General features: G+C 36.0%; 1 protein-coding gene across 3 annotated transcripts in view; it reads right to left on the reverse strand.

The window, feature by feature from the left end:
* Positions 1 to 24,948, reverse strand: part of BBS9 (Bardet-Biedl syndrome 9) — a 276,739-nt gene that overhangs the window by 180,349 nt on the left and 71,442 nt on the right. For all 3 annotated transcript variants that reach the window (XM_027892202.1, XM_027892208.1, XM_027892195.1), the window contains 2 exons: positions 23,947 to 24,119; positions 21,732 to 21,884 (listed from right to left, as the gene is read on the reverse strand). In XM_027892202.1, coding sequence (XP_027748003.1) covers positions 21,732 to 21,884; positions 23,947 to 24,119 — 326 coding nt within the window. The remainder of the gene's footprint in view (positions 1 to 21,731; positions 21,885 to 23,946; positions 24,120 to 24,948) is intronic.

Below are 24,948 nucleotides of genomic sequence, written 5' to 3' on the forward strand. Positions count from 1 at the left end.
GTAACTTATATATTAATGTTGTTGTATATATTAACATAAAAAATTACTTTAAAAACTAAATGCTAATTTTCATTGAATTGAGTAGCACCTAAAAAAAAATCTCATTTGCTGGACTTCATCTGAATTTTACATCTGTATCGATCCTGACTGAAGACCCTGGCACACAAGGAGTCTGTGAGCCACACATGTCATTTGCAGAGGCCAGTGCTCTGCTGCCTGCCCAGAGTGGTCTTCAGGGTTGTGGGGCACAAAACCCACAGGACAAATGCAACCAAGCCACTGTGCAGAGTGGTCTGCTGGCAGCTCCACCTCTACACCAGCAATTGTACCACTTCCATGGCCTTGTCTTTACCTGAAAGTGCAGTAAAGTTTACAGAGAACATTGTTCCTTTCTTTTTTTTTTTTTTCTACAAATGACAGAGTAGTTTCCTTGTTTTCCTGCAAAATCCTTTAACAGCTGGAATAGCCCAAAGTGAGAATCTCTTCCAAAGCTGTTGTCTGACCAGCACACTGCACATGTGTTGGAGGTAGTGTTGGGGTTCGCAGTATTTGAAGAGATGCTTCTTACAATGTTAGCTCCAACAAACAGCTTTGGGAATGATGCCTTTCACAGTCTGAGGGCTGGTTTTATTGGGATCACAACTGACCGGCAGCTTCCAGTTCAAACCAACATCTCATGGCTATATTGTCTGCACATCTCTACTGCTGACTTAGCACACTGCAGCCAGGAAGACCATGGTAGCTTGGGGCTATACAGTAGCTCCTGCTACCCACTAAAAGACTCAGAAAGCCAAATCCAGGAAAGCAACTAATTGATGCTGTGCATCTTTACACAGGACCCTTTACAGAGGGGTTAAAGCACTACCCTAGGAAGTCGGTTTCCAACCTCCTTAATTCCTATTAAGCTTTCTAATCATCAGGATGAAAAGACTCTGGAATGGCACCCACCAAAGTTGGACTCAAATGAAGTAGGGAATGCAAAATTTATAATGCCAGAAAATAAATTATACAAACTGCAAGGCAGTGAGAAGAAATATCTTATAATCCACTGAGCTTTTTGGCTATGCTATGTCCTCCTCTGGCCAGACTAAATTCTTTCCCCATAACTGTCCTATTCACTGGAATGCATTCAGATGTAACTACTATTATGAAGGTCAAATACCACATAAGGTATGGTAAAAATCTTTTTTTCTCATATGCTGGATAATATCAGGAATAGGGGGGCAAGAAATACACTGGGGATGGGTTTTCACTGATTATTGAACCATTTAGGTGAAGCCTCTTCTCTGTTTTTATATGCAAATAGATTCATCCTATTTTGATTAATTCTTTAAAAATTAACTGTTATAATTTTCTGACATCATATATAAGCCTGCTGCAATTAATGAAGAATTATTTTAAGCACTCAGTCTACTCAAGCATGTTTCTGAAAACCTGACTATACATGTGAGGCAATCGTTCAAAGTCTATTCTGTAAAAACAATGGTAAAATCAAAGCAAACCTGAATATTTAAGCCTTTACTGAAAATAGTAACTTACCCAGATTTTCTATATTACATCTACTCAACATCTCACAATTTTACTATAATGAAGACATGACTTTACCACTGTAAATAACTGAGTTTTCTCTACCTCATTTTTATTTAAGCTCTAATTATTATTATATTAAGGTCAGTGTACTATTGACATAAGTTCCAGCACGCACATTTCCTTCTCAGAGAAACAGAAAAAAATTGCATGTATATGAGAGAAGTATCTTTCAGAACATCGAGAGCCTGTTGAAGAATGTTGGTCTAGTTATTCTCCAAAAGGCTGAGCAAGTCTTTTCCCCAACTCCAATAAAGACCATAGTACAACCATACCTCTTGGAATAAGCACATACTTTAAACCAAATATACCCAACTTCCCCCACCATCATTCTTTAAAAGAGACATTTTTATTTCCCGTTCCTTTGGTATACTCTTCCTTGACTATTGAATCTATTCCTTTTGTCCCTCAAGCTGTCTGTTTTATTCATTCCATCTTATTTATGCCTTAAAATCTAGAGACTCTTTGCCACCCTCATCTCATTTTTCCAGAACCGTGGGAGTCAGTCTGGTTGATCTGTGAGCTTCCAATTTCCCCAAGAGAACTCCCAACCTTGTTCAGGCTCTCCCTGTCTTCAAAGATAAAAATCCAAAGATTTTTCACAGATGCCAACCATTTCTCCTTCATGACATATCTACCTTGAAGCATGGGATGTTTTTTTTAAGTATTCATACCAAGAAGAGACTATCTCATTGTTTACACAGCTGTTTTAAAAAAATGAAAACATTTGAAAGAAAAATTCTTCAAGCTTTTAATTTTATTTCATTGTAATTCCACATCCTATGCATTAAGGAACTAAGATATTTTTTAAATTAATCTTTATTCATCTGTCTAAAGCTTCCAAATTTTTTATGACCTAGATTCTCAGAAAAGTGAAGTCTACTTCTCTCAGAGGAAAAGATACAAACCCTAAGTATTCACCTAAGTACACCAGGCCCAAATCAATCAGTGAACAAACAGATTATCGGAGAATCTGATGAACGATTCAGGCTGGGCCTGTGGTACATGAAAAAAAGTTCCTGTACTAAATTATAAAGAAGTAAATCCTAGATTCAAATGAAAAAGTTCTTTTTTTGTACTAGCATTAGGCAGACCTTCAGTAATCTTAACCATGCTGAGCAGTTGGATTTAGCACATATTTAAATCAGCTCTATACACAACAATTTGTATTATCAAAATTGTACCCATAGGATCACACTTGTGGACCAAAACGCCAGACAACATTATCTGAAGGCTGGTTTTAATTCTGTTCTTGTTATTTTTGTAATGTGATGGTTTCAGTTATTTGGCTGTTCTAAAGACATTAGCTATAAGGCAAACAAAGATATAATGCATGAACCAAAAATAAACCAGTTCTGGTATACTTTCTGCTTTTCACAATTTGGTTTTATAGGTCTACAGTACACTTACAACTCTCATTTCATTGGGGGGAGGAAGAGGAACAAAGACTGAGCAGTATCAGTCGCAGTTCGCTCCGTCTTGTCACTAAACATGAAAGGGGATCTGAATGACTGCAGAAGTCACTGTACAGAGACTTCACACAAGATTACCACTACAGAATTCAGCATAATGTTGGCATTGCTAATGGGATGAAACTAGAACAGTATGAATAATACATTACATGCACCAATCAATGTTATACTGTAATGGACTGATGGAAAATAAATACTCTTCATGAACACCAAGGAAGAACTTCCAAACACAAATATTTTATGTTTATTCATTTATTATCTTTACTAGATGAAAAGACTCAACTGTGACAAAAGTGTAAAGGCAGCATAAATGTTGCTTTATCTTTACCAAATATTTATTATTGCTTTGAAGCATGACTAGCTTCTGTATTTGCTGGGTTTTCTTCCACTCCCCCTGCTTTCCTTCCCAATTAGGACACACAAAAACCTAAATGCCCCATTCTGCTTTAAATAACTTCTAGGCCTCTAGAAATTATTTGGATTTAAAAACTAAGATAAAGTGGTATGTGTAAAGATACTTTGTCTTATTTTGCCTTGAAGTTCCAGATTTTCTTCCTCTCTTCAGTGCGTCACCTTATCCATCTTTTCTTCCAAGTACAATCTCTATCACATTCCTTCAGCCCTCAGTCTTCCTAAACTCTTCTTACCCAAAAGCAACAACCATTCGCACATATGTACCTCCTTTGAGCTAAGATTGATCTTTTTTCGTCTCACTAGCACTGATAACTGCACCCACCTCTATTGTGGGCTTCACAAACCTATCCAAGGCTTAGGTCTCCTTCCCTACTGCCCCACAACTTCCATGAAGAGCCAGACTGTGCAGATCATAAATACCCCCTTCTAGTTGCAGTGCCTGGAAAAGTAAAAATGAAGACTGCAACGGGTCTGGTATGACGATAACAAAGACATCTCTGTATTCCAGGCCCTTGAAACTCTCCTCCTTCTCTGCATGTGGCTCACGAGCTATAGTCAGACCAGGGTCATATAGTCTGTATTATCACTGAATCAAAAAAACACAGGCACAGCAGATCCTCTTGAAGTTATCACTCCACTTCTCTTTTCCTCATCTCAAAAAAAAAAAAAAAAAACAAATAGTGAGCATGCTCTTTGTAGACACTGCCTTATAACATTCCTCCCACTTGCTGATTTTCTGGAACTACTACTTAGACAAAATGGTTCTCAAAGACTAATGACTTCTTCATATATTAATATCCGAATCAACCTACTGACTCTCACTCATTGTAAGTATCAAGGCATAATAATTATCCCAAAATCTCCTCAATACCAAAACTTTCATGACTATCTTCAAGTTCATTACTTATTATTATTATCATTGTCATCATTACATTTTTGCAGTGATACCTCTATCTCAATCACCTGCAAACCCCGATACTTTTTCAGATTGTGATTTCAGATCTACCAGTGGTCTTCCCAGCAGAATTCATGAAGCAATCAGCACCTAAAAATACAAATAAAAACTACCTGCATAGAAAGCCCACTTGATTGGCAAGTATACAGCTGAACAGAGCCAGCCAGAAGGTAAAGTCACAGGCCAGCTCCTGTCTGCTACCAGTGCCAATTTAAAATATTCATTTTTACAACATTAAGGCAATGCTTCTGTATAACAATGACATGCTGTTTGTCTGCATTTTAAGCATTTTATTTTATCTTTCCTTGCTTCCAACTTCCAAATAGCTAGAGAAAATTAAAAAAAAATCAGAAAAAAAAATCCATCAGTGTGAAGATACCCACTATGTTACCAAAGGAAAGAGAAACACTGTATTAGTCTGTACAACATTTAAGGCAATGATTGGTAATTTAAATTTGGACTGCCTGCAGAAAAGGGTGCCAACTAGAGCATAGCCACACTGTGCTACCACAAAAGAAATGTTAAGAGTAAAAGAATACTGTAGAGCAGGCCTAAAATTAGTCATTGCCACATGTCCCACACCATTTGCAGAGAATTTTATACTTTTCTTCATGGTCCTTATGGCCTGTATTTGTTGACTACTTTTTCTTTAGTCTACAAAAACTAATAAAGTGCTGTGAAAAATTAAGTATTACTTTCACAGGAATAATGGTCATTCCAAGAATCACATTTTCTCATTACTGACTGATTCTTAAATATATTCCCCTTTGTCTTCTTGTAAATAAAATCTTTACAAAGCTGAAGCCAGAAAAATACTACATGAGCTTTGCACCATTCTTACTCTCATTAAGTTTTTCTGGTATGGGAAAGGTCAGCAACTAATTCCCTTCAGACTACAGACTGAGACAGATCCAAAAATTTAAACAAAAAACAGCACTAAAAGCCAATAAATGAACCAGAATCATCTTATTGTGTAACAGTTTTCCTAAATACCTCCATGTTCTTATCACTCTGACCTTCATCTTTACCCAAGGATGTTAGATCTGTTAGACTCAAAACTTGGTTAGGATTTGGTGTACTGAAATGGCAAGATCTTCGGGGGGGAGGGGGGGGGAAGAAAACAAAACTTTACTTTTTGCTTGCACAGCATGCAATACACTGGGTGCCTTGAGCCTATAGACTTGAGTCTGTAGGTACTCCAAAAATTTAGTTACTTCACACTGCATTGAACAGCCTGATTAGAACCACACCCAGGAATTCTCAAATTAAACAAAGTTTTTTCTTTCTGTCATATGAGAGTTTCAAAGTCACAGTAGAAGAAAATCCTTCAGCATATATCAGAGGCTGTTGCCACCAGCTGCTGGAGTCAGAAGACATGGGAGAATTGGGAGAATTGTTAGTTGCAGCAGACTGAAATGTTGGGATAGTCTCCTAAAAGCCTGATCTGATTTCTCTCCAAACAAACATCCCTACCCCTTCAGCATGGCAACATTAGTTTCTGCATATGCTACTTCTCTCACTGCGCCCTGGGGAACTGTCCTCATGTGACCAGCGAGGAGGAATAGGCAGAGGAAGGGACTAATGCAACAAGCAATACCCTGCACCTCTCCTGGGCAAAGTGTCAGGGAAGGGCCGCTGGTGGCAAGAGGGGAAGAGGATCTGCTGAAGGATGGGAGGGCAGACTGGGGAGGTGATGGGTCACCAGGGCCCACAAACGAGTGGATGGGGATCCCAGCAGACTCACTCATCCTCAGTCTCTCATTTGACCTGTTCATGTTGATTAATGAGCTGACAATGAACTCCCTGGGAACAGTTCCCACTTTAACTTTGGCAGTGCAAGGCATTTTGAAACCCAGGATCAGGAGGACCAGGGGATCAGGCTGCAACCCAAGCAGTGAAAACGTAAGCCTGCTTAGGGCTCTAAATCCACATTCTGACATGGGAACAACACTAGAAACGATTCTTAAAAACCTATGGCTTGATTCAAATTATATGAATTTTAGGAGATGGGTTAAGGAAAACCACATTCATTTGAGATTTCATAAGAAATGTTTTACTCATCTGTTCTAATTTTAAATTTCTTAATATACATATTAAGCTAAGAAAATAGTGAATATATGTAGCTCTTACACTCATTAACATGTTTTAAGGCTAAATTTCTTCTTTTCAGTTTCTGAAAATTACTGCTGGGTTTAAAGTTACAAAAAACTACACTTTTAGGTGGTGTCTTCACTATTCTTTTATATTGCTGCTATCCAGCAAAACCATGCCTATATAAAGAAAAGTTATCCTTAAGTGGGTCTAGACATGCAGACACATAAGCAACATGCAAGAATACTTTGGCATCTTTGGGAATTTCCCCTCAAGATTAAACTAGAAGACTGACTCAAACTGTATATGTTATCCAGAAAGCACTATTTGCACACTACTCTTATTTACATTTTGGAGGGTCAAGGCAACTATATAATCTTTTCTTAATGATGTCAATTAAAGTAAGGTTTTAAAAGGATAAAGAAAAACGTTGTGGTGAAACCAAGGCCAAAAACATAACGCTTGCAAACTTCAAAGCAATCATACAGGTAAAAAAAAAAAAATCCCAAACACTAAAAGCTACCAAAGAAACAAAACATTAGTAGCTAAAATTATAAAATGCAGGAGAGGCCAATAGCTTAACTATGGGGAAAAAGGGAAGAATCCTGAACTGTAGTCTCAACTCTTCCATTAGTTTGCAATCCAGCCTCAGATAAAATACTAACCAATAGCATTAAGAATACCTTTATACTTTACTTATTTACTTATTCACTAAACACTTCTTTAATGACTAGTAAATTCTACCAGCGTTTCAGAGTTTCAGAAGAAAAATATAGTAGAAAGAACTTAACTAAACTGCAATCTTCTTATAAAGTCCCTCCATAATTTGTTTGGTATTTTATGCATGATGAGCTCCTTATCTAAGTTCTTTTTTTACAATGTACCAACTCTTGACAGGAAAGCTAAACATATTTACAATATTTGTCTTTTGCTGCACTCTGCTGGAACAATCCATTTTTCCACTGAAAGCAAAACTGTTCTTTATACAATGCAAAAGTTAACAAAGAGATGCAAAAACCTGGGAGTCTTAGTTCTAGTAAAAAAGGTGCTCTTTTGAAGCACATATATTGTCAAACCACAATTTAGACAATTAAATCCATTTTCAGTTGGCCTAATAAAGTGCTCTATTTTTAAAGTTAGAGCACCCAAAGCAGTCCTAGATAGACCAGGATTGAAGAGGGCTCCCTACTGCTCAGAATAAAACTACAACAAATTCAGTGCCTCAATAAGGCACAGAAAAGCCCCTTGAAACACAGATTAGAAGAGCCTGGACTTGCATGCATCATTTTACCTATCCTTCCCCTGATAAACACACTATTTTGAAAAAGCAAAATATGCACAGAACTCTAACCCCCTTCATTTGATCCCCTATCAAAATAGGGGAAAAAAAATAAAGAGACAACATAGGTTATTATAACATTCACAGGAAACAAGACAAGACTTTGAATCTCTTTAAAAAAATACTCCAATTTACTGGACATTTTATGAAATGTTTCAATTTACAGTCCCATTTGTTTCACTTTAAAAAAATGAACAAACTTACCTGGGCTAGAGAACAGACCCCAGCTTGTGTTAACAGTCAGAGCTATTAACTCCCATGATATTTCATAGTTGAGGATCTGATCCAGAATCACCAAAACATGCTACAGAAATTAAATGTGACCTCCTACTAGAAAAATGCACCTGTGATCAAAACAAAGTGTTCTGACTTTTTCCTTCTCCCTCTCCCCCATGACCACTCCCCAGGGAGTAAACTCCTTCGCAGTAGCCATAAACTTAAAAAAAAAAAAAAAGAAAATTATTAATTAAATATCACAGATGCAACTGAACAGAAATGTCACAGGCTTGTTCTAGCAGTCTTCCGAGGGCAATGAGGAAAAGGTTTTACTCAGACCTGTCTTGGGAGTTGCAAATACAGATGCTGGCACCAGTCCCAGAACACAAAGCATACTTTTCAATTTTTACTAATACCTGCTAAAATTGTATCTTGGCATTTTTGCTTGGAAAAAAAATTAAGGAATGACCCTTCTTAATGCTTTGTAATCCACATAAATCTCAAAAACTCTTCTCAAGGAAAGGTTTCCACAGAATCTTTTTCTTTTGGAAAATAAAACAGGGCTTCTTAGGCAGTCGTCGCCTTTACAGATCGACTTGCTGAATTCAAACCCAAGAACAAATACAGACAATAAGCAACAAATCACTCAAACCTTTGCATGAATAGTGAAGTAATGGATTCAGAACTTACGGATACAGAATGGATAAACAGCGACATAGGAAACAAAGCATGAGAAGTTGTTTTCAGAGAAACTATCTACTTCAAAGTTTTAAATACTTAGCCTAAAATTGGATAAGCTAACCACTTTCCCTGCAAATTTGCTGCTGGTATTGCTACCTATCTTTAAACCTTTTTTGAGTAAAAGTTTAAAAACATACATTTCAGAAATTAAAACTGGTTTTCACAGGAACAAATTTATACACTAGAGGGTAGATGTTTATCTGTTCCATAGATGGGTTTCCCACAGAAGAAAAAAACAGCATGAACAAGATGAAGACTTGTATCAATGTGTTTTTCTCCACTTGTCGCTTGCCTTTGTTAAAAATAAAGTCAGTGGTATTACCCCAATAAACATAAATGGAGAGTTATACTTCAAACTGTAACTATGCCAGTCTGCAATTTTTAACTCATAATGTAACAAAATATATAGCAAGAATGGGTGAAGGAACTTTTTGGAGACAACAGGCTTCCAAAAGCAAGTGGACAGTGCAAACATCAATTTAAGAACTAGATAAGAAGAGCAGTAGTTATGTATTGGGTAGGAATCAAGTCAGATAAACAAATCTGTTGTAAACAAGCTTCCCCTACCGTGGTTCTCAAGAAAAAAAAAGTAAAATAGGAAATTAAACAGGATACCTTTGCATATGACAGGGAATTTAACAGCATGAAATTCTAACTAACTGCAACTGCACACTATAATCTCTTCACATGGCTTCATAGAGAAGAAAAAATAGCAAAAGATAAAACAAAATAAAATCCAAGAATACAATCCAATTGACGTTAATAAAATACTGAAGATTAAGTCAACCTGCAAGCTGTTAATAACTTCTGCAGTTTATGACTTCTGCATACAATTAAAAGACCAAAGAGAAGTGATCTTTCAATTTCTCAGAAAAGACAACTCAACAAATGTTTTAATGAATCATATTCCTTGTGATTCTGATGAAACAATACAGCCTTCTCCCCAGTAGGAAGTAAAAATCTGGAAGATAGCTCTTAGTAGCCAAGTAAGCTGCTTCATATTTCTTTCCACAATAAAAATAGAATTTTATTGTATCAGATGCTTATAAAAGTTAAAAGGAATAAATGGAGGTAGAAGACATAGACCATACCAAAACACAACAGTCTTTTTGAAAATACTTATTTTCAGACAGACTTTCAATCGCCTGTTGGAGTGTTAACAGATAACACATAATGAAATACTCATTAAGGAGAAATGAAAAAAATAAGGAAAATGCAAAAAGTTTACTTTTCCTCCAGCAAAGCATGGAATTTCTCAATACTCTGAAATCCCAATCAGTTAAAACAAAGGCAAGGGCTACTGTTTTCTTTAACATGACAAATCTATTTAGCTAGCAAATATTTAACCAATAGCTAGAGGTTGCTCTTTAAGTACTAAGTAATGAGATGTAATTAAGGTAGCAAAGGCAAAAGGTTACTAATTTAGGGCATTTCTACAGAGTAGCGCTTAAATTATAGGTTTTATACAAAACGCATGGGCCAATGCACAAGAAAAAAATCCAATTTTAATGGAATGCAGAACAAATTAACATTTTAACATTATAATACTACCCAATTGTATAATGGGATTTTGCTAAGTGTCACAGAACAGAAAATAAAAGTAACACTCCAAGGTATGCTTGTTAACCTCTTCAAGCTGAATATATTACAAGCCTACTGACAGCAGTAAATAGACCCATTGTGACATGAAAGACTCTGAATTCAAAGGCCTTTAATAGGTGTTGCTTTTTCTAAGTAGACTGGCCTTAAGAGTATAAACAACGAACAAGATAAAAATTATGTTATCCATCCCAAATACTTTCAAATTTCCTAAAGGGAAATGGAATGATTCCTTTAAAAATACCATTTAAAAACTCCAGTTCCTGTGATATATAATGTCTCTTTCCCTCCTTCTCCTACCCATGTTACAGGAACTTAGCCTGGTAAGTATAGCCTTCAGCAACCATACCTATGGCTTTCCAGGCTGACCAAAAGGCTTTCTGGAAAAATAAGGATTAGAGTTGTTTCAGTCAAACCCTGTCACCTCAACATTTCAGCATCCTGGTTGTCCATCCAACAAAGCACTCAAGCAAGCACTTAACTTTAAGATATCTAAATAACACCAAGTCTGTATCCATAACAAATTGCCAATATTAAACCAAGAAATTTGCAGCCATAAAACTTTGTCAAAGAACTCAAGGCAAGCAGAATGGGCAGAACATTCTATTTAATAAAAGCCTTAAAATACTATCTCCATAGTTATGATACTCATCACTACTGTCTTCTTCCTTCCTGACTTCTGAACCCCAGAGTTCATTACACCAAATTAACCACCTTTTTCTTTTTCATCCTAGTTTAAACTATCCACAATGGAATAATTAAAGGCTTCACAATGTAGAAACACCTACTCTGTGGAATTTAAGCACAACTGAAACATAAAACAGATTTGTTGAAATGCCAACTGGCAAGAAGAAATAGGAAAGCTCTTTTCCCTTTTGTTTTTGTCAATTTACAGATTTAACCAACAGTTTAGCTCCAACATAAACTGTACCTTTTATTAAAAAGATCTAAATTGGGAGAATGACCACACAAGTTACATTTTTCCTCAGAGTGGTAGTGGCTAGAGCATTAGCTCTGAGCTGATTGCAAGGAACACACATACAAAGAAACAGATTTTTATTTTTTGTTGATAAAGCATTAATGCTATTTTTGAGGGTTTTTTTTTTCTTCAGGAATCCAATCTACCACTATACTGGCTCTGGTAAGTAATACCACACAGAATCTTAACTGAGCTGACTAAGAGTGTGCAGAACAGGGGACTGATGATGTGAGGTCTATTCCTACCACTGACATTGGTCTATATAAGTCATTTTGGACCAGCCATCATCAGTGACTAAATGAAATTTCACACCTGCAAGAGTACCCAAGAACAACAGAAGAGTAACTCAGAAGCTCATTCTCTATATGTTAATGGAAATTAATAAGTTTTACAGACTGATGTAAAATAGTTTTTGCTTAAGTTTACAGACAATACAGCTTGGTATTGCTGGGTTTACAGTACAGGTACAACAGTAAGCAAATCCACTTCAATATCCAATTCAAATCAAGATCTGCAAGCATTAGATAAGTAAATAATTTAGTTCATTTGGCCATCAAATATTTATTTCCCAGGTGTTTTTAAGTTTTGTTTTGGAGGAGGGACATATTTTTGTTTTGTTTTAAACCAGAGTTCATCACAAAATGCTACTGAATTACACAAACTGTGTAGCTCTCCCTCTTAATATTTACTGCTGGTCTAGTGAACACATAAATCGACATAACACAAGCATTTCACTGAATCCAAGTATCAAAGTCTGAGAAATATTTACTCGGCATGAATTTGAAAACGGTATACATTTGCCATAGATCCACCATTCAAAACTGTCATCTAGTGAACATTAAAGAAATCAGTATCATTTATTGTGAGCTTACACCAGAAAATTACCCAGTTCAATGTTAATTCAGCTATCTGAAGGCACTGCACCCATGTACACACTGGTTAAAAAAGTACAGTAATCATCCAAACCCAAACTATTAAAATTACATCACAAGCCATCAAAAATGGTCTTAGTTCTGCATGCAGAAATCAACCAAAATGGATAATAATTTAATATTCAATTAGCTTATCATATCTGGACTATTCAGTTAAAATAAGAAATTTTATAAAGATCATGTATGCAAACTCCCAAAGAAATCATGGTAACTTCTACCAGATATGCTCACTAGTTCTTAGCTATATAGCCTTTATGCCTCAGATGCTTTTGTACTACATAATTACAGGGCTGATATAGAAAACTTTCTAGGGAGCATGAAATAAGAGTCATTTCCATCCATCTATGAAGACAGTATCAATTTTTCTTATTCAAGTTTTGATTACACTACTGCATAGCACTTTTTCTCTTGCCTATGGAGTACATTTCTCCCAGTGAAAGAGCCTGTCAATGATTTAAGCTTCAGAAAGAGTATCTGGTAATTCAGATTATCAGATATGACATTTCTTTCAAAGAAATAAAACTCAGTATTCCTTTCTTTGGGGAATTGTAGCCAACCAGTTCCATTTTCACTCATTCAAATGCACACAGGTTCTTTCAGCCCCTATAGAAAGCCCTCATACATGGTCTGGTGAGCTCAAATTAGGATGAGGATAGAAGATCTACCCCTACAAAGGAATATTATTTCTTCCCCTTCAAAAAGTCACTAGCCAACGCAACAAAACGTGACAGAGAATGTTTACGTCACAGTAAGTAACATAAATCACTTCCTACTATTGCCTTTATATACCAGGGGGTACAATCTGTCCATACCCCTGAGGACTGAATCAAAGTCTGGGGAATCCTCCAGTAGGTCACATTGGTGCCACAGGATTAAAGTCATAACTGCAGCCCAAGTGGAGTGTGTGTGTGTGTGGGGGGGGAAATAATAAAAATCACACCTTTGGTCCTCTACTGATTTGAACAGAGCAGTGGGTGTTCAAAGCTGGCTATTCATAGGTTCAAGAGGAGAAATTCGGTAGATGAGGCTGTTGGGCACAGCACAGCATAGCTGGAACCCTCCTCTGTGGAAAATGTGACAGGTCAGGCTGAATGCAGTCCAGCAGACCCCAGCTGAGGCCCTTTGTGCCACATCTACACACACAAGGACATTTAACTTCCAACTTCTTTCTTTTGTGTTGGCTGCAGTGTTTCCAACTCCTACATGGGTCTAACTCCCTCCACAAAAAACCCTTATTATATGAGTATGATATCAGCAATATTACCCATTTCTCCCAAAAACTGAGTAACCTGAAGTGAAGATTGTCCCACAGTGAAGCAAGTAATTGCTACCACAGACCAAAATCAGACAATTTGTGCCAGCCATCCTAATATATGCTTCCCAAGCACAGCTAACTACTTTCAGACATTTTTGGAATACATCTTCTAATAAAAAGCAGCTTTGATGACATTGTAAGTATTCCACTGTTAAAGTTAAATAAGTCTTAAGGAAATAGAAACATAACACTATGTGAACACCAGTAAAATAGAGAATTTTAATTATATGTAATGGCCAACAAGCTGCTTTTAGTGGCTATGAAAAAGCTACATTTAGCCGAAACAGCAATAAAACAAGAGAAGTTAAATATAACTCCTCCAAAGAACAGCATATTTATTCAAGCCAAAAAGAGCTAATTTATACTATGGGTGTAGCTCTCACTGACATTATCTGGGGAAAATGACTATTACAGGAGCGGGTGTGATATACAGCCCTTGAGTCATGCATGATAAACCCTAATGGTTTTGCTTTGAGGTAAAAGTCCTTACTAATCAAGTAATGAATCATTCCCAAAACGTCAAGTTCCTGAGGCCGTATGTGTCAGAAGTGCCATTTGAGAGAGAATACTCAATCATTAATGATCACTTCTGAGATTTTTATCAACTGATTAATAAGCAAGGAAAAGAGTTAAGGGGCTTGAGCAAAGAGTTAATGGACCTTTAATGACATTCCCTGTGTTTTAGTGAACAGAACATATTGAGTTTCATATGCCACTGACTACAAACCACCCAAGTGCTCCACACATTGCAAGTGTTAAAATACTGCAAGGAACACTAACTATGCTCTCAAAACATTAGGAAATTATTTTTACTTAAAAAATTGTAACACACACACTTATTGTGTATAACAACTAGCAATGCAGTAAGTTCCAGGTTAGAAATAAAGAGTCTGGTTTCCTAAATCGGTAGATGGAAATGAATTAGGGAGAGAAATGAGGAGATTATTAAATAGTATAGTAGGTGCTGGACCTGTTTGTATCAACTATCATGGAAGTAAAATTCTGACTCTTAAAAAAAACACTAAAAAGACACCCAGAAACAACTCTGATGACTAAAATGAATTATTTGTAGTTACACAAGTACATATGCATGTGCACATGTACACAAACACCGACATCTAAGGAGGGCAGAGGCATTTGCCTTCAATATACTCTGCATCTTTGTGCTGACGTCATTATGAAAATATCAGAGGAAATTACTCTAACAGCCTGAAACAACCAAGGATTACTAACCTAGGGTATTTCCACCTCCCTTGAACAAAGAATCTGACCATACAGAAGTCAGTTCAATCATGTGAGTCTGCAACCAAGCCCCAGAAACAACAGACTCAAAAATCAAATGGAAAGGTATCATCTGATAGCTGGGGGAACCCTATTCTGAGAGCAGAGAAAACCAGGAAACAAACAGAAGCAAAGAGGGGAGATTTGAAAGGAAGCACAAATGCAGTGACAAGATCCAAATCTCTTGCTGAAGACATGAAAATAAGTTAGAACCTTACAGTTAGAGTAGCTCTGTTTTCCACACAGATGTATTCTTCAAGAAAATGCGTGTACATATGCACACTTTGAAATTCCTTCACAGAATTTAATTATAATGTACTGCAAGTGTCAAATAGACATGCCCTCAGTAGTGAGGAAATTCAGTATCAGGAACCGGACAAAGCTGAAAGAGCTGTCACCACTCTGAGTTAACGGGACACCAGGAAATTCTGAGCTGGAGAGAAACCAAATACAAGATCGAACCTAGAGCACTTGCCCAGAGACCAAAAGACAGAGCACCTAAAATACTGCTTGTCACAGCACCCAACAGCCCAGTAAAAAGCTAAAACAGAGCTGTAGAGGCAGGTGCAGACAGTCACAGACTTGTTCCATGCCAGCAGAAAGCCAGGAGACCACAAAGCATCTCCACCTTGGAGCCACGCAACTGCATTAGTGCAGTGCTATGAAGAAGGAATGTTAGCATATTTTTTTGTTCAACTTTGATACAGGTGCAAAGCTTCCAGATGACATCATATTCACATCTAGCTGATGCTGAGCACAGGCAAAGCAGATGCATGACAATATGGCAGGCACAAAGGGAAGCACTTAAACACTGGGCCAGAACCTCATGCCTTGTAACCAGGCTCTCTGGAATAACAGTGGCTTAAATTAGCTAATGATCTGTTCCAAAAAGTTATCAGAAGTGTTAGACAAGAAGGACAAAGTATGCTAACATTTAGATACTTGTCAATAGTTAGTTGAAATACTGGTTTTCATATGAAATGTCAAAATTTCCAAGAGGAAACCATATTATTCAGAGGATATAATTCAGAATCAAATAGTTATCCCAATCATGTAATGATTTACACCTAAAACTAATTTTGTCTGATAGTGTCAAATACTATAAAATGGACAAGAACCAGCACACAGTATTTTAATACATAAAATACTGCTTGATTAAGGTTCAGTACTCTTGCTTAATCGCAAACCACAATAGAAGAGAGACATAACATGCAGGATCAGCAACACTAGGCAAGAAATTCCTCACAAATGTCTTGTTGCAAGTAAGTAAGTGCTCAAAGTTAGTTCCTTTAAGTTCTGTCCAAAATTTAGATTAATTACACATTCTGCTGAAACCTCAAGAAACATAAATATTTAGTGCACTTCCCGTGGTGTCCTAAATTATGTCCAGGGATGAAAGAGATTTGCTTTTTTTCTATATATTTAGCTTTGAAAGTTCGATGTATCATAGCTTTCTCTTGTTGGAGGCTTTTCTAAAAAGAAATTTTAGTTAACTCTTTAACAGGAGCCGAATGTTCTTTCGGCTGCAAATCCTACGTGCTTTAATCATGCGTTGCTCTAATTCTCTATCTTTCTTTGAGAGAAAGAATACTGTAAAGTTAGCTTTAGATTTGATTATCTAAATGTCAGCTTTCAAGACCGGAACAGATCCTGTCTTGTAGTACAGCAACTCAGTGTCACTCTGAAAATGACATGGGTTCCATGTTCCAAAGGGTTCCAAAAGGATCAAACCAGTTGCCCAAAAAAAGTTATCCATAAACAAAGAACAAGGACACTTCAGTACCAATCCTGTGTTGTAACATAAAATTGTGGGCTGGTCCTAAGTTTTTTGCAGTTGGCATTCATAGCACATGAAATAGTTCATCTTTCTGTTAAAATTATGCTACATCAATGAAACAGATGTGTAAAAAAGGTCACAACGTTCTGAAATTATAAGAAGCAGCTTTCTTCAAAACTTTCATATGAAATGAAAGTGGCATTGCCTGTGACATTACTATTAAAAGAACCAGTGCACTCATTTAGAGACATTTGACTTCCAAACCCTTCACAAAATTCATCTCTTTCTTTAGAAGTCTCCTCTGAATTCTCTAAGATGCCCACCAGGGAACATCCAGGGCTGTACATGCAAGGGGCAGCTCACATCACAGACCTCAAGGAAAACAGCTACCCTTACATGTGAAAGTCACAGCTTTCTCAGTCACAGGCAACAAACTTCTGCAGTTTACTGCCATGAAAGGAATTAAAATAAATCCTGCTGATGGCATTGCCTTCTCTATTCTAAATGAAGAGTCACAGTATCTCTAACTGGAAGCAATTGTGTTTGTTGACCACTTCTAACAGACTGATGGTGAAATGCTACACTTATTTCCAGAAGGGAAAACAGATGAGGGAGGCTACACTGAAAAAAAAACACAAACCTGTAGGAATTGTGTTATTTCCTACTACCTGTGAAGAGCAACCTATGAGCACCTCTTGAAATCTGAAAGACTATTCAAATACTTTTTCCCTTGTTTCAAGAAGAGATTTTAAAAGAAAAATTCAGAACTCACAAGATGCAAGGCCAAGAAAAGCCAAGATAAATATCATATACTAAAGACAGCAGAATGATCTGGACAACTTCTAGTCGTTTACTGAGCAAGATCTAGAAATCACATTGAAAGCTGCTTTATTGCTGCTAACAGCCAAGTATTTCTGAGAGACGGGTTATTCAATAATAATATTAATAAGATGAATGTGACTGAATAGCTGAATTAGGAGAAAATAAAGGGAATAAACTCTTAGCATTGATTACTTTTAGAAGTTCTGTTTTAAAAGCGTGTTGGGCCCTCTCAGTTACAGAAGATGGTCTCAAATGGATAACGTATTATACAGAAAGCTAAAATGTCTCATTGTTTAAAAATAAAAGCAGTAATTCACTGACTTGACAGTGCACAAATAAGCAACTGTCAGAGCGGTGCTGGGGCAAAGGGCAAAAGTTGAGATGTCACTATTAGAAAGCACAGGGTGAAGATGAAGAAGCCTCAGAATGTGGGGAAACCTGAGATACTGTGCAATAGTGGCATCAAAGAATAGGAAAGGAACTGTGTTTACTACATAGGATGGAAGTGTAGGGATACAGGACAAATCAGTTTGTACTCCAATAAAAAGTAGAATAAATAATAATAAATAAATAAATAATACATTTGTTTTTGTAAACTTGAACTGTTCAATCTTGTCTCAGATTCATGTTTTAAGTACTTAAAATTGATTAAAGAACAGTTAGTGCCTTAGGAGAACTCCACCCCACATTTCAAATTCATCCTTCCTCCTCTTTCCCTAAAGCAATGTAACTGTGGTAGGCTTTTAAACATGGCTACAGGGTTAAACACAACTAGACATAGCTAGTATTGCTTATATTCACTAGGATAAAATCCATGTGGGTTGAAATAAGAAATTGAAGGATCTCATTTTTATGACACTTATTAATTCCAGCTTGTACCTGGAAATCCAAGTAATGTTTGCCAAGAGTCAGTGCATGAAAATTATGATTTCAGGGCAAGAAACTGCAGCCACTGCCAAACTATGGGTTTTTTTCTAATATGACAGAAAACACATTGTAGACATAAAACATCATTAAACTACACTTTCAAGTAATAACATGTCTCTAGTAGGGGAGCATTATACAAAGTACATGCTGTTTACAACAGCTACCATAAAATTTGCTGCAATCTCATTCCATATTTGAAGTTCTTTAAACTACAGAACATATATGCAATCTCAACTACCGTTCAGTATTAAAATCCTCTCTTAAAACAAGTGGTAGCAGCACGTTCAACTGGACTGCTACATTTTTTAACCAGAGATCAAGAAATTCATAGACATACAAATAGCATATATTGCAAATTGATTTTTCCATTTTTTTTTCACAGCACCTTCCTACAAATCATTCTTAAAGATCATAAAAATAACATTACATTTTTCTAATATACAAGTCTACTAAATATGTAACAGCTTTTCTTTTCCTTCCAGAATGGAACACCTGATGTCACTATTTATTAACTGTAGTTACTACTCACTCCAATCCATTTAGAACTCTAATATTATTTAAGACAAATTCTAAAAGAAAATATTAAACACGACTATAAAACCAAAAGCAAGCTTTTTGTCATTGTACACACCAATGCCTGCTTATACATTTCTTCATTATTTTCAAGATGAAAAGTAAGGCTAAAGTTTCCTTATAATAAACCCCTTCAGTAATTTTATTGTAGCACTAAATATGGCCTGCCTTGTTGCTTATGTACAAGGATTAATGCAAAAAACTAATTCATAAATAGAAATGTTTTTTACTGGAGAATCAAATGCAGCCTGAATAATTTTCTCTTGTTTGGCAAGCGTAACTTTGACATGCATTGTACATCTACCTACATTTCATACAAACACAACTGCTACTTGAAGCTGAAAATCTGAAAATTAACATTTTCCATCTACTTTAGTTGTAAAATTCAAATCAGTTCAGCAATTCGTAACAATTTACAGGTGGGCAGAGAAACGGTACAGAATAAGTTTAAAGTAGTTCTTTATCACACCTAGGCAATGAAATTACATGACTTGAATATTCATTATTTGATTTGTATTTAAAAGGTTGTTCATACTAAGGTCATACATCTGCTCCATAACTGTTCTGATAGAAGGAAAAACAGGAAGCACTAGGAGGCACCTTTATATATCCTAGGCTATATAAGTTATTCTAGTAAGAATGTAATTCATATAGTGCCCAAGTCCTGGAGATTCTGTACTGAAAAGACTAATAAAATCACGTATTCAAACTAACCGCTAACTCCTTTCTGTTCTAGATGAAAAGGTTTGGAATGCACTATAAAACCAAAACATACACATTTCCCTTCTGCCTACAAAACGCAATGTAAAAAGCAACAAAACTTTATTTTGGTACAGAACAATTACTTTAGTTTAAAATGAGAGGATAAAACAAGGCAAAGTTTGCATTATAAAAATATTTAATATAAGGGAGGAGATGAGATTCTCAGACAATTATATGAGAATAAAAATCATATTTACTTCAATGTCAAAAAGCCTACATGCTTAAAAGAATTTTTGGAGACTTCATACTGTTCATATTTAACCAGCCTCATTATTCCTTTTCAGAAAACTCATTTGCCATATTTTGAATACCTCAACTATTTGTATTAGACATATTTGTTCAAATAAAGACAGAACATGATACTGAATTAAAGAAAACAAGGTTTTTTCTAATGTAGAAAATGCATCATTGAGCCATTTTTTTTCACCCCCACAGCAGAGTCAATACTGAAACCTCCCACAGCTCCCACTTTTGAAACAACATATGCAGCAGTGGGGTCTCTGTGGCAATGACCATTTTACTCCATTTTGTTTGTACTAACAATAACAACACTTCTCTATTGGAAGGGAATTCCCATGAACAAAAGAAATTACAAAAGAAATCTACCAAGAAAAATGTGAGCTTGCTTAAAACAAAGTTTTAACAACTGTGAAAAAATGTAAGCATTCGTTCTCTGAAAAGAAATCTTTTTCCTTGTTCTCCTTCCTAGTTCCAATTCAAAAAGCTCACAACAGTAATGTTAAGAAAAGCTCCCATCTAATGCTAGTTTGAAGGATCTTGTAAAATAAGCTTCTGCAATATTTTTTTGAACAACTTGATTTTTGTCATATTCTCAGAACTCATCTTTCAAATCAACTGCATAAGTAAATTTTCAAGCCCATCCCAGTTGCTTATAAGTTTAGAGGCAAAAGTTCTACACAGCAAAAGCAGACTCAGGAGACTTACATTAATCTTTTGGGCTTATTTAGTCACGCCATTTCAAAGCGTTAAATAATAACCCATCTATCACAACAATAGCTAGTATTTCTTAAAGCAATCAGAAAATCCCCACTTTCAAAGTTAAACCATCTTATGTTAACTCATTCACAGTAGAGACTGAAATAAAGGCAATTCTGACTCATGTATAAGCATATATGGAAAGGCAGTTTTCTCTAATTTAAAGAAATGTTTTCTTAGATGAAACAGTAAGGGCAAATACTTTCTTAACAGCTTTGGGGTTTAGTTGTTGTGATATGCAACACTGCATAAAGGTAAGTCTTTTTTTCAGCAAGGAATCTAATTGTAACTCAGCTTCTCAAACAAGGCACGTTAGAAGGTAAAATCAGATCCTCCAACAGAAAAGCAAAAACCACATAAAATAATTTCTTAACAGAGGGAACACATAATGAAAAAGTGTTATTCTAAAGCAATGTAGAGCTGAGGTAGGAAAAGGAAGAAAAATTGGTTTATTCCTTGTCCAGTATGGGGATGGTTCAGGAATGATTTGTTTTTTTAAACACTGTTCTTCTGCAGCTATCACATTCTGAAATGATTAGAACATAAAACCCCCATAGGAAGGACATGGTCAGTCTCAGACAATTTTGTTGTGAATGTTACACCAGCCAAACCATTCCCCTAGTTTACAGTGTACCATAAAATATTTACACAAGCTATGAACTATAAAATATTTTCACATGAACTATAAAATATTTACACTATCAACATCAGTTCAGAAAGAATGATGTGTTGTCAAGCTGGTGTGACCCAGGAGTAAAGATTTTGTGGTCGCAGATTAAATAAAACCATTGCAAATCATCTGGAAAGTTACAGGGACTATTAGGTTAAACAAATTACTGCTTCCTGTTCTCTTGGATGGTAAATGTAACCAGGAAAGCCCAGCTTATGTGCTTTAAGCTAGGTTTTACCAACAAGATAAAGAAGGGTTAGGCTCATAATCAAACTGCACTGACCTCTCTGAATGTTCCCTCTAGCAAGGTGTCCAGATGTTGAAGAGGAGCGGGAGTTTTGTCTTTGAATCGTGTCAAGAGTCGTCGCTCAATAGCTCGAAATTGTACGGCCCTTTCAGATAACAGCTCCTGAAATTTTTCAGCATTCAAACGGAGCTGCAATTTAAGGGTTTTCAAGAATTCAGATTAAGGGTCATATATATTGTATGCACATTGCAAGTGAAACAGGAGAAGTTTAGTAAAATTTTTGAGACAAGAGTGTATTATACAAATATGATGTCATCTATACCAGTTTCATATTTTACACTCCTCATAAATTTTCAAGAATTATCACTTCCTACTGACTTCAACATTAATTGTCAACAGTAAAATAATCTGCGGAAATGCACAAACTGAAATTTCACCACCAAGACCTGAAGGTTTCTTCTTGGTTTGGTGTGCTATTTATGACACACATACACAGTGTATTGGACTTGATATTCAGTGTAGTAGAAAGTAAATGGTTATTCCCTTAAGCCTGAATTCTGTGCTGTTTGACTGTCTTCTTCTAAAGTGAAATTCTTTTTTCCTTTTTATGTATACTGATCAGCTATAGCAACAGACTTCCTCAAAGTGTTCACAAAACTCTGAACACTGCATATCAAATGCTCAGATAATAAAAACTCTTATTTTATCTATTAAGCATCACCAGTACATGCTTTTAACATTAAACTGACGAAAGATGAGTCTGTCAAAAAACTGAGATACCTCTGTACAGCTGACATGCTATAACTAGCAGAAGACACATCAAGACACTCAGTTTTTCACATGTGAGCAAAAATGTCCCCAAATGAACAGAAATCTTCTAAATTTAGAGATCAGGTTATATTTAAATATAAGGAAACATGTCTTTATGTCAGTACACGATTATGAGGAACAGTTCAAAGAAGAGAAAAAGAAACATTACGCAGCTTTTCTAGAAATAGTAGTAAAAAATGGACATATCAGGTAATATTCTCCCAACTTTGCCAAAAAAGAGTGTGTTGAAACTAACAGGACTGGGAGCATAAGGACCCACTTTATAGATTATTTAACTCTTTTAGGACCAGATAATTATTGGAAAACTTCAGAAATTTCAAAATAGCCAGCAGCTACCTAACTAGATCCTAAATTAGTATTACAGCAATAACACCTATGTTTCAAACTTCAACGTATTTAGGCTTCATTAGATTTTACCACAAGCTTATGCTTAAAGTATTTCTACCAGTCACTTAAAAAGACACAAACATTTTGACTTTCAATTTAGTTGAATAACTACCATAAGCTTGAGATTAAGACCAGGATCTAGGCTGGCTTCCTAAAAAAAAAAATCCCAGAAAATTCCAAGTACAGCTTCCATCTTTCTGTAGGGTGATGGCTCAACCTCACAGAAAATTTGGCAGCATGAACAAACATCCATTAGTATTTCTCATTGTTACATACATATGTTGCTGCTTTTGCCAAATACAAGTTTAATAGAAATCTTCAAATAGCTATTCCCTTTTTTACTTCTTATCTTTATACTTCACTACTTATCACTTTTTTTTACTGGAAACGTGAGGAAAAGAATGGATATATTTTATTCTATTAGCTATTTCTGCAAGCTTTTTGAACAACTGGAGATTTTTCATTGTCATCTGCATAGCCAAACAGGAAAAAGTAATTACATTTCTTTTATATCTGGTTTGGTAAACTTCCTTCAGCCTCCAGTGCTTGATCTGCAAGGGTAGGTTTTTTTAGACTCTGAAGGGACTTTCCATATAATTACCAGGATGACTCAGGGGGGAAAAAAAGCCCTCATCATTTCCTCATTACAGAAAAGCAAAACAGTCTAAAACTAAGGGCAAATTTTGAAAGAATTTTACAATTAACATGATGTTAGCGAATGAAGAATCCATGGCTTCTGTACAGGCAGTGAACAGAAGGGCAAATACTGGTTCCTTAATTTGTATCATTTGCAGACTGCACAGTGGTTACACGTGCTCTGCTAATTGCAAGGGCTGTTTCAGAGGCAAGGCATACTCTGTACTTTAAAAACCAAATTATGACTTTTTTTTCCAGAACTATCTCAGATACAACTTTCTATTTTCTGAAAGCCAAATGCCTGTGATAGCTATAGTTATAATTTGATTAATCATTGTACTAACATACCAATTTTAAACTAGCAGATCATGAAGGATTCACATATTATGTAATGTACCTCAAAATGTCGATCAATTAGTTCAAAATATTCTTGCAGGGGAATTGAACCAGAATAGGTACATGCAAAATCTTTGCAGTTTTGTTTCTTGAAGTGTTCCTCTAGTCGGCGTGTGAGCTCTTTCGTTATCAGCCAAAGGTCTTCCAACTGGTCGCTCTGGATCCTGTATCGTTCTTTGAGCACAACAGATATGAGATAATAAACACAGATTTAAGCCACATACATTCACTACACAACATAGTTTAGATAACCCACAAGTTGAACATGCTAATTGTATCCTAAGTCTACGTGAGGTTTTCTTAAGAGATGCATGTTCACTAGTGTTAAAGAAATACTTGTATTTTATTGATGTCAGTCCTAAATACTATCCCTTTTATCCTAATTTTTACAGGCAATCCTGTGGCACAAGACTCCTAATTAGGAGTATGGACCTGTTCATGAAGAAAAAAAAGCTATGAAGAACTACCACAATAAGGACAAAGAACAATTACTGGAATATATGAAATCATAACAACAGGCTGTCTGCAGTTCTCTGCCATAACAACTTTTGTGAGCTTTTCTCAGGGCTGGAGACAGAATCAGGCCCAATTCACTTTGAACTGTGACTGAGGCACAGTTCCTTAAGCATCTGATGATAACAAACCAGATGGTAACATCTGATGGTAACAAACCACCTCCAATCCACCTAAAATCTTTAATGTCTTTTGGAAACCATTATTGAGTTCTGTAGGTAATACACTCAATATCACTTTTATTACATCTCCTCTTCCTAGGAGAACTTGTAGAAGGAAAAGTATTAGTCTAACTACTCACAGACAGCAATATTCAGCTTTGATAGTGCTACGCTTCCCTCTAGACACAATATTAGTAGAAGGTGATTCTTACCCATCTACACACTATGGCTTTGAAAAAATGGCTTAGTGTAGGAATGAAAGTGTTAATATAAACCAAAGTGAGAAACCAAATCCTGTTAGCTAGTCTTATCTGTCCAAGTAAATTGAT

This window comes from Empidonax traillii, unplaced genomic scaffold (assembly GCF_003031625.1).
Source record: "Empidonax traillii isolate 1590-97213 ecotype Southwest subspecies unplaced genomic scaffold, ASM303162v1 scaffold14:size4059594, whole genome shotgun sequence".
In the NCBI taxonomy this organism is placed as follows: domain Eukaryota; kingdom Metazoa; phylum Chordata; class Aves; order Passeriformes; family Tyrannidae; genus Empidonax; species Empidonax traillii.